Genomic DNA, 13,631 nt, shown 5'->3' on the forward strand with positions numbered 1-13,631 from the left:
CTCATCCAAAGTGGTGGGGAGCACAGGTGGGGTTCGAGCATCCTCAGGCTACAGAGCCCCCGAGTACTATGTTTAAAACCAGCCAAGCAGCCAACCAAAAAGACTCTGCTTACCTCCTGATGTAGCCTGAAAGGTCATTGATGTGAATGAGTGAGAGGGGGCCTTAAACTAAAGGCACCACGTCAAGGTGAAATATAACAGTTATTATTTGTTAAAGAGAGAGAAAGGGGCAAGAGAAAAGGAAAAGAGAGAAAGGAGGGAAGGGGAAAGAGAGAAAGATGGAAGGGGCAAAAGAAAAGGAAAAGAGAAAGGAGGGAAGGGGAAAGAAAGAAAGAAGGAAGAGGCAAAAGAAAAGGAAAAGAGAAAGGAGGGAAGGGGAAAGAAAGAAAGAAGGAAGGGGCAAAAGAAAAGAAAAAGAGAGAAAGGAGGGAAGGGGAAAGAGAGAAAGAAGGAAGGGGCAAAAGAAAAGGAAAAGAGAGAAAGGAGGGAAGGGGAAAGAGAGAAAGAAGGAAGGAGCAAAAGAAAAGGAAAAGAGAGAAAGGAGGGAAGGGGAAAGAGAGAAAGATGGAAGGGGCAAAAGAAAAGGAAAAGAGAAAGGAGGGAAGGGGAAAGAAAGAAAGAAAGAAGGGGCAAAAGAAAAGGAAAAGAGAAAGGAGGGAAGGGGAAAGAGAGAAAGATGGAAGGGACAAAAGAAAAGGAAAAGAGAGAAAGGAGGGAAGGGGAAAGAGAGAAAGAAGGAAGGGGCAAAAGAAAAGGAAAAGAGAGAAAGGAGGGAAGGGGAAAGAGGGAGAAAAAAGAAAGAAAGGAGGGAGAAAGAGAAAGACTCTTAAAGTTTTAAGACTGTGCCCATTTAGTGTCTTTGAGTGGGGTGGCTAACTTCGGGAGGAGAGGCAGTATTGCCTAATAGGCAGCCGACCTCAGAATCTGGAAGCCCTGGGTTCAAGTCTCTGTCACTTGGAAGCCCGAGGCAGGTAGCCTCTTAGCAGCCCAGGCAACTTTGTGGGACCAAATTGCCAGGAAGGTGCCGACCTGCATCGGGATGCTCTCCATCGGGCCCCAGGGTGCCTGTGCTGATGGGCCCCCCGCCTTCCCCGAAGGCCCAGCTCTCCCCACGTCTGCATCTTGATTTTCCCTTCTCCATGCCTGCTCCTAACCTCCACTGTTGTGTCTGCCTAGAGATCTCCCCGTCGACAAGCCTTAAGTCCATAATGAAAAAGCGAGACTATGGCTTCCGTGCAGGAGGTAATGGGACCAAAAAGAACCTTCAGTTTGTTGGGGTTAACGGTGGGTAAGCATCGTTCATCAAGGTCAGACTGCCTTCCAGTGTCTAATGTCAGCTCCATCTCTTTCAGTGGGGGGTGGGGGGGGGAACCTTCTTTTTTATTTCATTTTCTCACGGTTTAATCACATAAAACACAATAAATCCCCCTCCGAGGCATCCTAGCAGCCTGGAGAAAAAGGATCTTGGGGTGTTAGTGGATTGCAAGCTCAAGATGACTGTGACACCTTCCCGAAAGCCATTTTAGGCTGTATTTAGAGGCATCTGTCCTGGGCCAGAGAGGCGGACACATCTGGAGTAGGAGGCCCAGCTCTGGGGACCACATCACAAGGACGATGATAACCCGGAGACCAGAGGCTGGATGACTTCTCCGGCCACACCCCAGGGGGAACAAAGGCTTCCTGCAGCCTGAATCCAACACGGCAATGCCGCCCCAAACGCATTAATCTGCAGTGGTATAATCCGCTGCCTTTCCTTCCGGGTCCCTTTCAAACCTAACCCTACCCAAAAGCCTCAGCTTCTGGACTTGCTCTCCAGGATGCTTCCCGGAGGAGACTAGCTCTCTGGGCCCGCTGAGCATCATGGGGGATACGACCCCCGGAAGCCCGCGGTCAGACTCCGAGGCACAGTCCTTACACAGATGTGCCCGGAAGGTTATGTTCCGTTTGTTTCGATGAAAGCTTATTGAGCCCATGTGCCCAAGACCTCGAGACATTGCAGGACTATGAAGGCGAACTCTGCCTTTCGGGAAGCGTGTTTATCAGTCAGATTCTCACTTAATGAGAGCCTGCTTCATGCAAGTAATACAGAGAGAGATCAAAGTGCTGGGTCGTAAATGAAAGCGGGTCAGCTCTTTCTGGTCAAACAGCCTCGATTATCATTAAGATGATTATCATTCTCTCTCCCTTGGACAATATAATAGCTTCTTTTTTATATGTGTGTATAGATATAGTTTATCTATAAAATAGGGTTCATAGATGTGTGTATATATATATACACATAGATAATTTATTTTTAACATTCATGTAAAAATTTTTGAGTTTTAAATTCTCTTCCACCCATTGAGAAATCAAAGCAGTATAATATCAATTATACACATGAAAATCCTGCAAAACAGGTTTCCCTATTAGCCATGTTGGAAAAAAAAAACAAAAAGTAGAAAAAAAATTAAATTGAAAAAAAAGATGCTTGAATTTGCCCTCAGAGTTCATCACTTCTTTCTGGAGCTGGATAGCATTTTTCATTATATGTCCTTTGGAATTGTCTTGGATCATTGTAGTGATCACCTTTATTTCACTATTACTGTTATTATGTATGTTGTTTTCCTGGTTCTGCTGACTTTACTCTGTATCAGTTCATATAAATCTTCCTAAGTTTTCTGAAACCATCCCTCTTGTGATTGCTCTGATAGCACACTACTATTCCACCAGAATCAAATAGCCTCTTTTAAATAAAAATAATAATAGCTTTTTGTTTTTCAAGATACGTGCAGAAAGTTTTCACCATTCACCCCTGCAAAACCTTGTGTCCAAGATTTCTCTCTGTTCCCACCTCCGTCTTCCTTAGATGGCAAGTAATTTAATATAGATTAAACATGTGCAATTCTTCTAAATATATTTCCCCATTTATCATGCTGCACAAGAAAAAGAAGATCAAAAATGAAAAAAAAATGAGGAAAAAACCCAACAAAAGTGAAAATCCTATGTTGTGGTCCACATTCAGTTCCCACAATCCTCTCTTTGGATGCGGATGGCTCTCTCCGTCACAATGTATTGGAACTGCTCTGAATCACCTCATCGTACAATAGGTTCTTAATATTGATCCTCCTGCCTCTAATCCATCCTCCACTCTGGTGCTCTCTTTTCTCTCCTTGTCATCGTGTTTGATTGAGCCCGGTGTTCTAGCCCAGAAAGATTTCTGGATACTGACTCTGTCATCCGATGGGTTAGTTAGCCCTCCCTGCTTTGTATCATCTTCTAATTTGTCAGACTTGCCGTCCATATAGATTAAAGCTTTAAACTGCCCCAGGACTTTTGAGATCCCCGCCTCCCATCTTGAGAGGGGACTGGGGATTGGAATTGTGATTTTGTCCCCGTAGGGAGCTCTCGGATGAGGAAATTCCCCGTATCGCAGCAGATTGGTCCCTTCACTGCAATTAGAGAGTTGAGTGACTCTGAACTGAACTGAACTGAAGTGACCGTCTCCACTCTGCTAGGCAGCTTTCTGTACAGCAGATTTCATGAGCCTGGGCCTTGCTGAAAGATTAAATTTTTAGGCCCTTTTCCTAATAGTCAGTGGTCTCTCGGCCAGGCCGGTAATTGAGAGACAGCTGGCTCCTGCTTCTTGCCCCGTTAAGGCCCAGGAGAGGCCTGTTTGGGTCTTCTCTCATCAGGCTCCTGTCTTTCTTCTCAGCAGTCTTTCCTCTGGACATTCTGTCATCCTCCTCTTGCCAAAGGCTTCCAACCAAGTAAGCCAGAGCCCACTTATTCTCTCCCTCCCTTTTACCTTTTGGTTGCCAATGACTCTTCTTTAGGCCATCTCCCTTAGGCTTTCCTCAGTTTAATCTGCTTCCTCTTTTTCATTTTTCTTTGGAGGGCAGAGTTCTGAGAAGCATCTGTACAGAGCAGGAAATGGAAAGTTTTTGCTCTTTACCAAGTGGGGGGAGGGAAGATGGACCATAGGATTATTTTTTTAATAATTTTGGTTCAGCGAAAAGAGCATTGGCTCTGGAGTAAGAGGAACTCGGTCCAAATCTTGACTGAAATATCTGGCTAAGACACTTAATTCCTCTGACCTGTTTCCTCAATTGTAAAATATAGAGTTCAAACTTGATAATCTCTGAGGTCCCTTCCTTAATTCTAGGCTATGTAATCTTTTATTCATTTATTTATTTTTTGCTGAGGCTTTTGAGATTAAGTGATTTGCCCAGGGTCACACAGCCAGGAAGTGTTAAGTGTCTGAGACCAGATTTGAACTCAGGTCCTTCTGACTTCAGGGCTGGTGCTCTATCCACTACACCAACTAGCTGCCCCTTATGGTATATAACCTTGGACAAGGCACTTGATTTCATTGGTCCTCAGTTTCCTCCCTCTACTAGGAAAAATGAAGCGTTGAACTAGTTGATTTTTAAAGTCCCTTCTGGCTCCAGCTCAGTGCCCTTTCTCTTTTCCTTAAATTCTGACGCCATTCCCCATGCCATATCTGTTCAGGATTTTCCATTTGGGAATTCTCCAGGTGTTCAGTAAATAACGCCAAAGTTCCCTTCATGATTCTGCTGCGTAGGGACTCGCTCTGCTTCCCGAGAGTGCCCTTGTGATCACTTTCTGTTGAATGTGTCACATTATGGAGTATCTTCATTTTAATAACCTTTTTTTGTTGCAGAAACACAGAACAGGTGGTCTCTTAAACGGTAACCCTTCAAAAAAGCTTCAAATCCTTAGTAGCCTCTCCTGTTGCCATTCCTTCCTCATAAGCCATTGAGCCCAAATCTGCCTCTTTATAAATTCTGTCTCTTGCTTCTAGTCCTACCCTATGAGGGCAAGCATAGGATAATAGAATTGGAGCTAGAAGGGACGTTAGACATATTCTAATTAAATCCCTGAATTTTATGTAAAGGAATTATTTTATATAAAGGAATCAGAATTGAGAAACTGAGTCTCAGAGAGTTTAAGTCTATTTGCTCATGGTCACACAGATAGCAGGTCTAATATTGTGAGCCAAGTTCCTCTGGACTCCTTTTGCTGCCTCAAGCTGCCATTCTTTTTCTTCGTCAGAGCCTGGAAGTCTGAATTCAGGTATCAGATAACCAGGCACATCCCCTTCCTTTTAAACTTTAGCCTAACATCACGTTCCTTCAGTATGATTTCGAAACCCCGTAATCGTATCTTAGTCATCTTCTTCTGTATATCCTCCAGCTCAGCAATGTCCTTTCCCAAATGTGTTCGTGACCTTTACTTGACCAATAATTCCATTTCTAATGTCCTTTGAAAGCAGTGATCAATACTCTTAAAGACCGTCAAAAGCCACCTGAGACAGCCTGCTTCCTTCTGGGACGGTTCTCACTATTAAAGAATGTTCAACCCTTATTGGTTGATTGAAGCCCGAACTCACTTCCATGGGACAATTTTTAACAGTTGGAAGACTTCCAGTTCTTTCATTGAATGTTACATGGCCTTGGTCTCCAGTCCGCCCCTCTCTTAGTCATCTGCCTCTGCACATGCTACAGTTCCTCAGTATGTCAGTGTTTGGGGCTGTTGTCCTGAAAAACAACCCTAAAATTCTCCTCCCTACCCACCAGGGATTTTTTAGTTTTTGTTTTATCATGGCTGTTAGGAGAAGCCCATGCACACCTTCTCAGAATCATGAGTTTTAAAATAAATTTATAATGGAAGAAAATGCTAAATGTCCTGCAAAAGTTAGTGAGAAGAAAGATGTATTTTTCCTATCTGAATTTATGGACTTTCAGAAATCTCTCCACAGACCTCTTGTCGGGGAAGATCTTTGACCCCTTAGTTAAGAAACCCCTGTTCTAGAGGCTGAAAACTTCCCTTTTCCAATCTCACAAACTCTATTGAGAAGAGATCACTTTCTCCTGGGTCCACCTTCCAGAGCCTGAGCACAAAGCCTCATCCTAAGTGATATTTATACTGCATCATGAACAAATCAGCTAAAGAGTCCAGAGATTCCAGGGAAAATTTTGCCATAAAATTCAGAGAACTTCAGGGCAGAAAAATTAATTGGTGATTTTGACATTTCTGGAATGAATATCTGGTTTTCCAAATGGGTGGCTTTTGCCAGAGCTGGATTGCCTGTCCCACGCATCCTGATTTATTGGATTCCCGGGTGATGGATTGCTTCTTATGTTCCACCTGGGGAGAGCTTGCCTGATTACTCATTGTCTCCTGTGGCCTCTAAATCGAGAAGCTTCTCCCAGAGCCTGGCCCGAGCTAGAAAGCTCTCCCTCCTTGTCTTGCCTCCTGGGTTCCCTGGCTTCCTAGGTGACTCAGCTGCAGTCCCCCTTCTTGAGCCGTACCTTCCCACCTGCCTCCTCCCTATATCTCCCCTCTGAGATTACCCCCCATCTACACTATCCATGTTTGTTTTTCCACCATTTTGGCATTAGAATGGGATAGAATGGGATCTCCCTGAGGGCACAAGGACCACATTTTTGCCATTTTTGTCCAGCACCTAACCCAGTGGCTGACATGTGGTGTTTAATAAATATTTGTGGACTGAGCAGCTGAGACTGATGTCAAGCTCCGGTCTGCTAAACAATACTGCGTGAACGCCCTCCCGGAGATTCTGATGTTCTGTTTAGCCTCGGAAGGAAGGTCCCAGGGAATGACATTGGGTCTCCTTCTTCAGCTATGAGACGACCTCCAGCGAGGAGACCAGTGGCGAAGACAGCGCCTCAGAGGGCTGTTCTGACAGCGAAGCGGACAAGAAGGGGGCTGGCCCAGAACGCAAGCCGGGCAGAGCTGCAGAGCAGAGCCAGCAGACGGGTCCGGGCGCGGGGGAGGACCCCCGGAGCATGGGCCGGGAGAGCAGCACCGGCGGGGGTGAAGTCGCTGCAGCTGGGACTCATCACAAGTCTGAGAGGTACTTTCTGCTGCATGTACTTGCTAAACCTGAGCTTCCAAACGGGACAATTAGGATAATGTGAGGATATAGAAGTGAGGATAGTGCTAGCATCCACCTCTAAGGGGGTTGGGAAGATCCAGTGAGCTCATGTTTCTAAAGTGCTTAGCACAGCGCCTGGCACATAGTAGGTGCTGTATAAATATTAGCTATTTTTATATTTTAATAACTATTTCCCTTTTGAATCCCATTCATATACTTTATTTTATACATTAAAAAACAATATCCTGAGAAGGAGTTGGTTCATCAGATTTCCCAAGGGAATTCTTAACTTTTTTGTGTTGAGGACTCCTTGGGCAGTGTAGGGAAGCCTGGGGGCCCCGAATCAGAATCATGTTTTTAGATGCATAAAATGATTACAAAGCAAATCTATTATATTGAAATACACTTAGCCAAATATTTTTACAAATAAATTCAGAGACCCCAATTCAAGAACTGTATTCCAGTATCCCAAAGAGATCATAAGAAAGGGAAAAGGACTCATGTGCAAAAATGTTTGTGGCAGCCCTTTTTGTAGTGGCAAGGAACTGGAAACTGAGCGGATGCCCATCAGTGGGAATGGCTGAATAAATTATGGTCTGTGAATATTATGGAATATTATTGTTCCATAAGAAATGATCAGCAGGAGGATTTCAGAGAGGCCTGGAGAGACTTACAGAAACTGATGCTGAGTGAAATGAGGAGATCATTGTACATGGCAACAATAAGAACACGCGATGATCAATTCTGATGGCTTTTTGCAACAATGAGGTGATTTGGGCTAATTCCCAAATTTCCCAAAAGACTTGTGATGGAGAGAGAGTCCAATGCATCCAGAGAACGACTATGGGGACAACATAGCATTTTCATCTTTTTTGTTGTTGTTTGCTTGCTTTTCATTTTCTTTCTTATTTTTTTTCTTTTTGATCTGATTTTTCTTGTGTAGAGTGATAATTATGGAAATACACATAGAAGAATTGTACGTGTTTAGCATATATCGGATTACTTGCTGTTTAGGGGAGAGGGTAAGAGGAAAGGAAAGAGAAAAATTGGGAACACAAGGTTTTGCAAAGGTGAATGATGAAAACTATCTTTGCATATATTTTGATAATAAAAAGCTATTGGGTTTTTTTTAAAGAATTGTATTTTACCCTGCTGATTTTTATATACCATTGTAATAACTCCCATTTGTACTATAACTGAATGTTTCCAAACCACATTCTACAAAACAATTTTATGAGGTTCATTTTTTTCCTGATTCCTTAATAGTATTTTATTTTTCCAATTACATGTAAAGATAGTTTTCAACATTCATTTTTATAAGATTCAAGTTCCAATTTTTTTCTCCCTCCCTCCTTTACCTCCAAGCAATCTGATGTAGGTCATGCATGTACAATCATTTTAAACATATTTCCATATTTATCTTTTGTGAAAGAAAAATCAGACCCAAAGGGAAAAACCATGAGAAAGAAAAAAAACAAACAAACAAAAAAAGGTGAAAATAGTCTGCATTCAGTCTTCATGGTTCTCTCTCTGGATGCGGATGCCATTTTCTATCCCAGGTATATTGGAATTGTCTGTAAGGTTCTTTAGTTCAAATATTATTACCTCATTCAAATTTAATTCAAATATTATTACTATTATTTTCCAAATGTGGAAACTGAGGCTTAAAGAGTCTCTATCGATTGTCTAGGACATTCACCTATGTTGAGGGTGAATTTGGCACCTAGGCCTCTGAACTTGGGCTCATTGAATAATGGGTAACGTCCAGTTGGCAAGTGGGTTTGCAAGCTTCTGAAAAATCATGGCTTGTCTCAGAAGAATGATTAAGATAAGGTGTTGAGTGAGCAAGCATTCCATCTGACTGTGTACACAGTAAGCTGTATCATAAATTTCACAGTGGCCTTGTGGCAGTGTAGGTTTGGTACAATAGCATGCTGGACTCAATGATTTAATCATAGATTTTCCTTTTATTAAACCCATTGTCGGTGTCTGTGCCCTTCAAGGAAGACTGACTGGGAGAATGTTGTTTGTATAGGGTTTGGGTTCTTGGGATTATTAAAGTCACCAACCAAGAACAGCTTCTTTCTACACCAGGCCTTGTGGTCCCTCGGCCCGCGGGCTGCAGCAGCTCGGGCAGCCTTCCTCTCCGCTCTGGGAGTTGGGTGTAATAGTGTATTTGGCTTCATTTCCAGGAGAGCGTGGGAACCACTCTCTCAGTAGAAAAACCAGATTTCAAGGTTCAAGGAAGTTCTCCCATGATGGTGTTCTAGCATCGGAACCACCTGGTACTATCGTGTCAAGGGGGACTAATTTTGATAAGTTGGGCAGAACTCTGAGCAATCCGCTTATCAAGAAATGTTTATTAAGCTCCTGGGACCCAGCACTTCCCCGAGAGCTTAAGTTACAACAAAATGGAACCAGTTCCTGCCCTCAAAGAGCTTCCCTTCCTTCAATAACATACACATGTGGAGTGTGTAGAAACAGCTACAAGGCGGGTCTTTTTGTGGGCAGTGGGGGAGGCGTGGAGCAGCTGGGGGAATCGAGGAAGGTCTCATGGAGCAGGGGATACTAGAGTTAAAGTTTTAAGAAAATTAAGTGTTCCAGAAAGTGGAAGTTAGAGAAAGAACAGAAGGTAGAAGCTGCAACGGAAAGAGCTTCCCAACAATGACTGTCCTGATAGTGAGCGAAGCTGATGGCAGAGCTACAACTGTGTCGGAAAAAGCGATTCTCGCCCCGAGCCGGGCTGCTGTGGCTGGCCAGCGAGGTCCCTTCCAGCTGCCGCTCTCTGGGCATTCGCCCCGGTGAAGTCCTTTTCCTTGGTTAGAACATGTGGACACCCAGCTTTGCTTTTCCCTTTTCTGTTTAGATATAAGCCCTCAGAAGAATTTCTGTCTGGATGCCATCTGTTGAGCAGACATCTGCCTGAAGTTTGGAGCACCACTGACCAGCAATTGGTAAGCCCCTTCTTCCATGGATATAAGAAGGGCGGGGATGTTAAGCAGTTAGCCTTGATCAGGAAGCCTGCCAAGCCCTCTTGCCCAGAGCGGTCGGGGCGAGCCCCTGCTGCTGGGGAACTTACTGCTCCCGTCTTTGTCCAGTCTCTGCAATGGGAGCTTGTGATCACAACGAGAACTCTGACTAGAAAGGAAGGAAACACGCACTTATTTGCCAGCTTTTGCTAAACACTTAACAATATTTCTTCACTTGACCTTGTAACCCTGAAATGTAGGTGATGCTATTATTCCCATTTTACAAATAGGTAAACAGAGGCAAAGAGAAGTTAAAGAAATAGTCTAGAAAAACACAGCTAGTAAGATTTAAGATTGGATTTAAGATTGGATTTAAACTCAGGTGTTCCTGATTCCCAAGTCCAGCAACCCATCCAGGGTCTCACCCCTTCTCAAGCACAAAACAATCGCATAATAAAGTAAACCTTAGTTTGGAGTATTTGCTGATTTACTCAATATTTAATCATTGGATTTGGTGAACCAGTTTGAACTGGATCTAGTACACCCCTGGATACAAAGTCAAAATTGAAATGAATACTCTCAGAAAACTTAATTCTGTTAGGAGAGACAGCATGCACTTATGTAAGAACGTGAAAATCAAATACAAGGTAATTTATACGGGAAGACCATTAGTAGTAAGCATTTTTGCTTCGGTTTGCCGGCATTCATCGGTTTCCTCATCTGTAAAAGGCTGGGCTTGGGTTACTTGGTTACATGGTAACCCATGGAGTCTCTTCAAGCTCTGGGAGTCGGTGAAAATACCGACTGTTTTAGCTGTTTTGTCCACTCATGTGAAGATGGTTTTAGGAGCTCAAAGAAGAGGCTTTAGTTAAAATCTTTAATTAGATTCAAACCAATTTTTCAGCTTGTCGAGGTTTTAAAAAATCTTCCTACTGGTATTCTTGGGTCATCTGCAACTTTGATGGGACCACCATATTCACCTTCAAGTTATTGATAAAAGTGACAAATTTGATCAATAAAACTGATAAAAATTGATAAAAAAAATGAAAATCAAAGGCAGATCCCTGGGACACGCTACTGAAGTCTTCCTTTTAAGCTGACTCTAATAGCTTTTTCTTGAAGAGCTGGTGGTCTTTTAACCAGTTCTCTCCCTAAATGAACCCACAAATAGCCTACATCTTTCTTTTCCCCCCACAAGAATAGCATGAGAGATTTGCTTAAATGCTTTTGTCAAAGTCTAGGCAAACTCTATCAACAGTATTCCCTTGACTTACCAGTTTAGTAACTGTCAAAAAAAAGAAAAGAAAATTAGTCCAGCCTGATCCAGTGCTGATGAAGTGATATTGGCTCTAGGTAATTGCCATGGCTTTCTTTTTAAATGTTGGCCAACTGTATTTAAAAATATTTTTACAGTTAATTTAATTTAATTTCATTTATCTATTTAATTGTATTTGTTTTTCTCCTTCCCATTGGGGAAAAAAAAAGGAAAATAAAACTTTTATAAGAAATAAACATTGTCAAGTAAGCTGGCCACATCCAAAAACATGTGGCTCACTCTGCACATTGAGTTCCTCACCTCAGCCAGGAAGGAGGTAGCATTCTTCATCCTTTCTCCTCAGTGACTTGTCCAAGTTAATCCAGCTGGCAAGTAGCTGAGGTGAGATTTGAACTCCGACCTTCCTGGCTCCAGGCTCTGTCCCCGGTTCTACCTAGCTGAAAAGCCCACAAAGTCCCTCTCAAAATGGACAGTGGGAATGGCTGGCCCCCAGGGAAGCGACAGACTTTGCTTCAGACCCAGAGAAGCCCTTCCTCTTAATTGATTGATTGATTGATTAATTAATGCCTCCCCTCTCCCACCCGAGGATACTTTGGGTCGCCCAGGCTGGACACAAGTAATCAGGCCTTCTTGGTGTTTCAGAGGCAGAGCTTGAATGCCGTCAGCCAAGAGTGGTTCCGCGTCTCAAGTCGCAAGTCGTCCAGCCCCTCGATTGTCGCAGCCTATCTCAGGGAGTTCCAGCCCGGTGACCCCGACTTCCTGAAGCTGCTCGTCAACCTGGCAGATGACAACGGGAACACGGCTCTTCACTACAGCGTCTCCCACTCCAACTTCCCCATCGTTAAACTGCTGCTCGAGACAGGTCAGCGCGGTCCCCCGCTTTGTCCGCCATTTTCCTTTCCACGGGGAGGTTCATTACCTCCCTCCCTTAGCCTTTCCCGTGAGAGGACCTGCTCACAATTAGGGCTCAGTAGCTTCCTAAGGGAGTTTCTGGGCTTCTGTCTTCTTATAACCGGCTGCTCTGGGCTTGGAATCAAGGAGACGAGTTCAGATCCCAACTCCGTGGGACAATGAATGCGTCAGTCTCTCTCTCCACCTGGTTCCCGCGTCTCTTTAAAAAACAGCATCACTTCTCCTGTCTGCTCCACAGTGTTGTTATGAGCAAAGTACTTGGTGAGCCTTAGAAATGTGAGCGACTCTTGAAAATCCATCCTCCGTGTATAGTTGACATAATTATTTCTCATTGGACAGAATATTCATTTGACCAGAGCATCCCATGATATCTTAGGAAAATGATCATTTCTTTCATTCAAAGGTTATTAAGTGCCTACTGTGTGCCTGTTGGAAAACCAAAAGGTCCTTCCCTAAAGGAGTTTACATTATGTCACCAACATGTGCCCAGATGAAGAAGCACAAAATACCGGAAAAGTACTTTCAGATTATTATCGTCCCCGTCCTATGGAGAGGAAAACTGAGGTCGACTCTTCTTCCTCCGACTTCATATGTGTCACTCCTTTCATAAACCCACCCCGGCAGGCTAGAAAGTCACAGGCGTCGCATCTGCTGCTCCCAGTTTGCTTTCGATAGAGACAAAGAATCCATATTTAACAGCCATTTTTAAATGGTTTAAGGATTTTTCTTTTAAAAAGAAAAAAATCCCAGTCAAGTCCAGGCTTCACTATTGGACTATTAAAACAAGTTTCCCGCGTGATCCTGAGGCCCCTCGTTGTTTTGTGCGTGTCATTTCTCCCTGACAGCTAGGCCTGCAGGGGCTGTGACCTGTGGGAACGGGGGCTTCTGGAGCAGGCCCTTTAATCAGTGATAGCCTGAGGAGGGAGGCTGGGTTTTGCTCAGAAGCACCTGTCAGCGGCAGCCAGGATAAATTAAGTGGCTCCTCTCTTTCCTCCTCCCATCTTCCTTCCCTTTATACCGGCCTAAGGCAACGGATCCAAGGGGGTCATTTAAGCCGCCTAAAGTTCCCCATCTCCTACAAACCCTCCCCCAGGAGGGAAAAGACACAACCGCAAGGTGTTTTCTCAGAGATAAAAGATCTGAAGCACTTTCCTAGGTTTTAAAAGCTGATTTCAGTTAGAAGCATTCAGTAATATGACCGGCCAGACCGGGAGGCTCTGAGGGCGTCTGTTCCTCACGTCTCATTGCCCGGATGTTAACACCTGGTTTTTGAGGTTCCCATGAATCTGGAGAATGGAACTGAAGCCAGTTAAATGAGAAATTCTGGTGATTTTACACTCTCTCCCTCATCCCCCAATATACACACATATCACTCCTCCTCCTCCTTCTCCTCCTCTTCCTCCTCCTCCTTCTCCTCCTCTTCCTCTTCTTCTTCTTCCTCCTCCTCCTTCTCCTCCTCTTCCTCCTCCTCCTTCTCCTCCTCTCCTCCTCCTCTTCTCCTCCTCCTTCTCCTCCTCTTCTTTCTCCTCTTCCTTCTCCTCCTTCTCCTCCTCCTCTCCTTCTCCTCCTCTTCTTT

The 13,631-nt window shown here is 43.9% G+C and overlaps 1 protein-coding gene across 1 annotated transcript in view; it reads left to right on the forward strand.

The window, feature by feature from the left end:
- KANK4 (KN motif and ankyrin repeat domains 4) overlaps positions 1-13,631 on the forward strand; it is a 42,898-nt gene that overhangs the window by 14,324 nt on the left and 14,943 nt on the right. The window contains 4 exon segments of the mRNA XM_051999545.1: positions 1,177-1,288; positions 6,644-6,877; positions 9,765-9,852; positions 11,786-12,005. Of these exon segments, the coding sequence (XP_051855505.1) occupies positions 1,177-1,288; positions 6,644-6,877; positions 9,765-9,852; positions 11,786-12,005 (654 nt within the window).

Source organism: Antechinus flavipes, chromosome 4 (genome assembly GCF_016432865.1).
Source record: "Antechinus flavipes isolate AdamAnt ecotype Samford, QLD, Australia chromosome 4, AdamAnt_v2, whole genome shotgun sequence".
Taxonomy (NCBI): domain Eukaryota; kingdom Metazoa; phylum Chordata; class Mammalia; order Dasyuromorphia; family Dasyuridae; genus Antechinus; species Antechinus flavipes.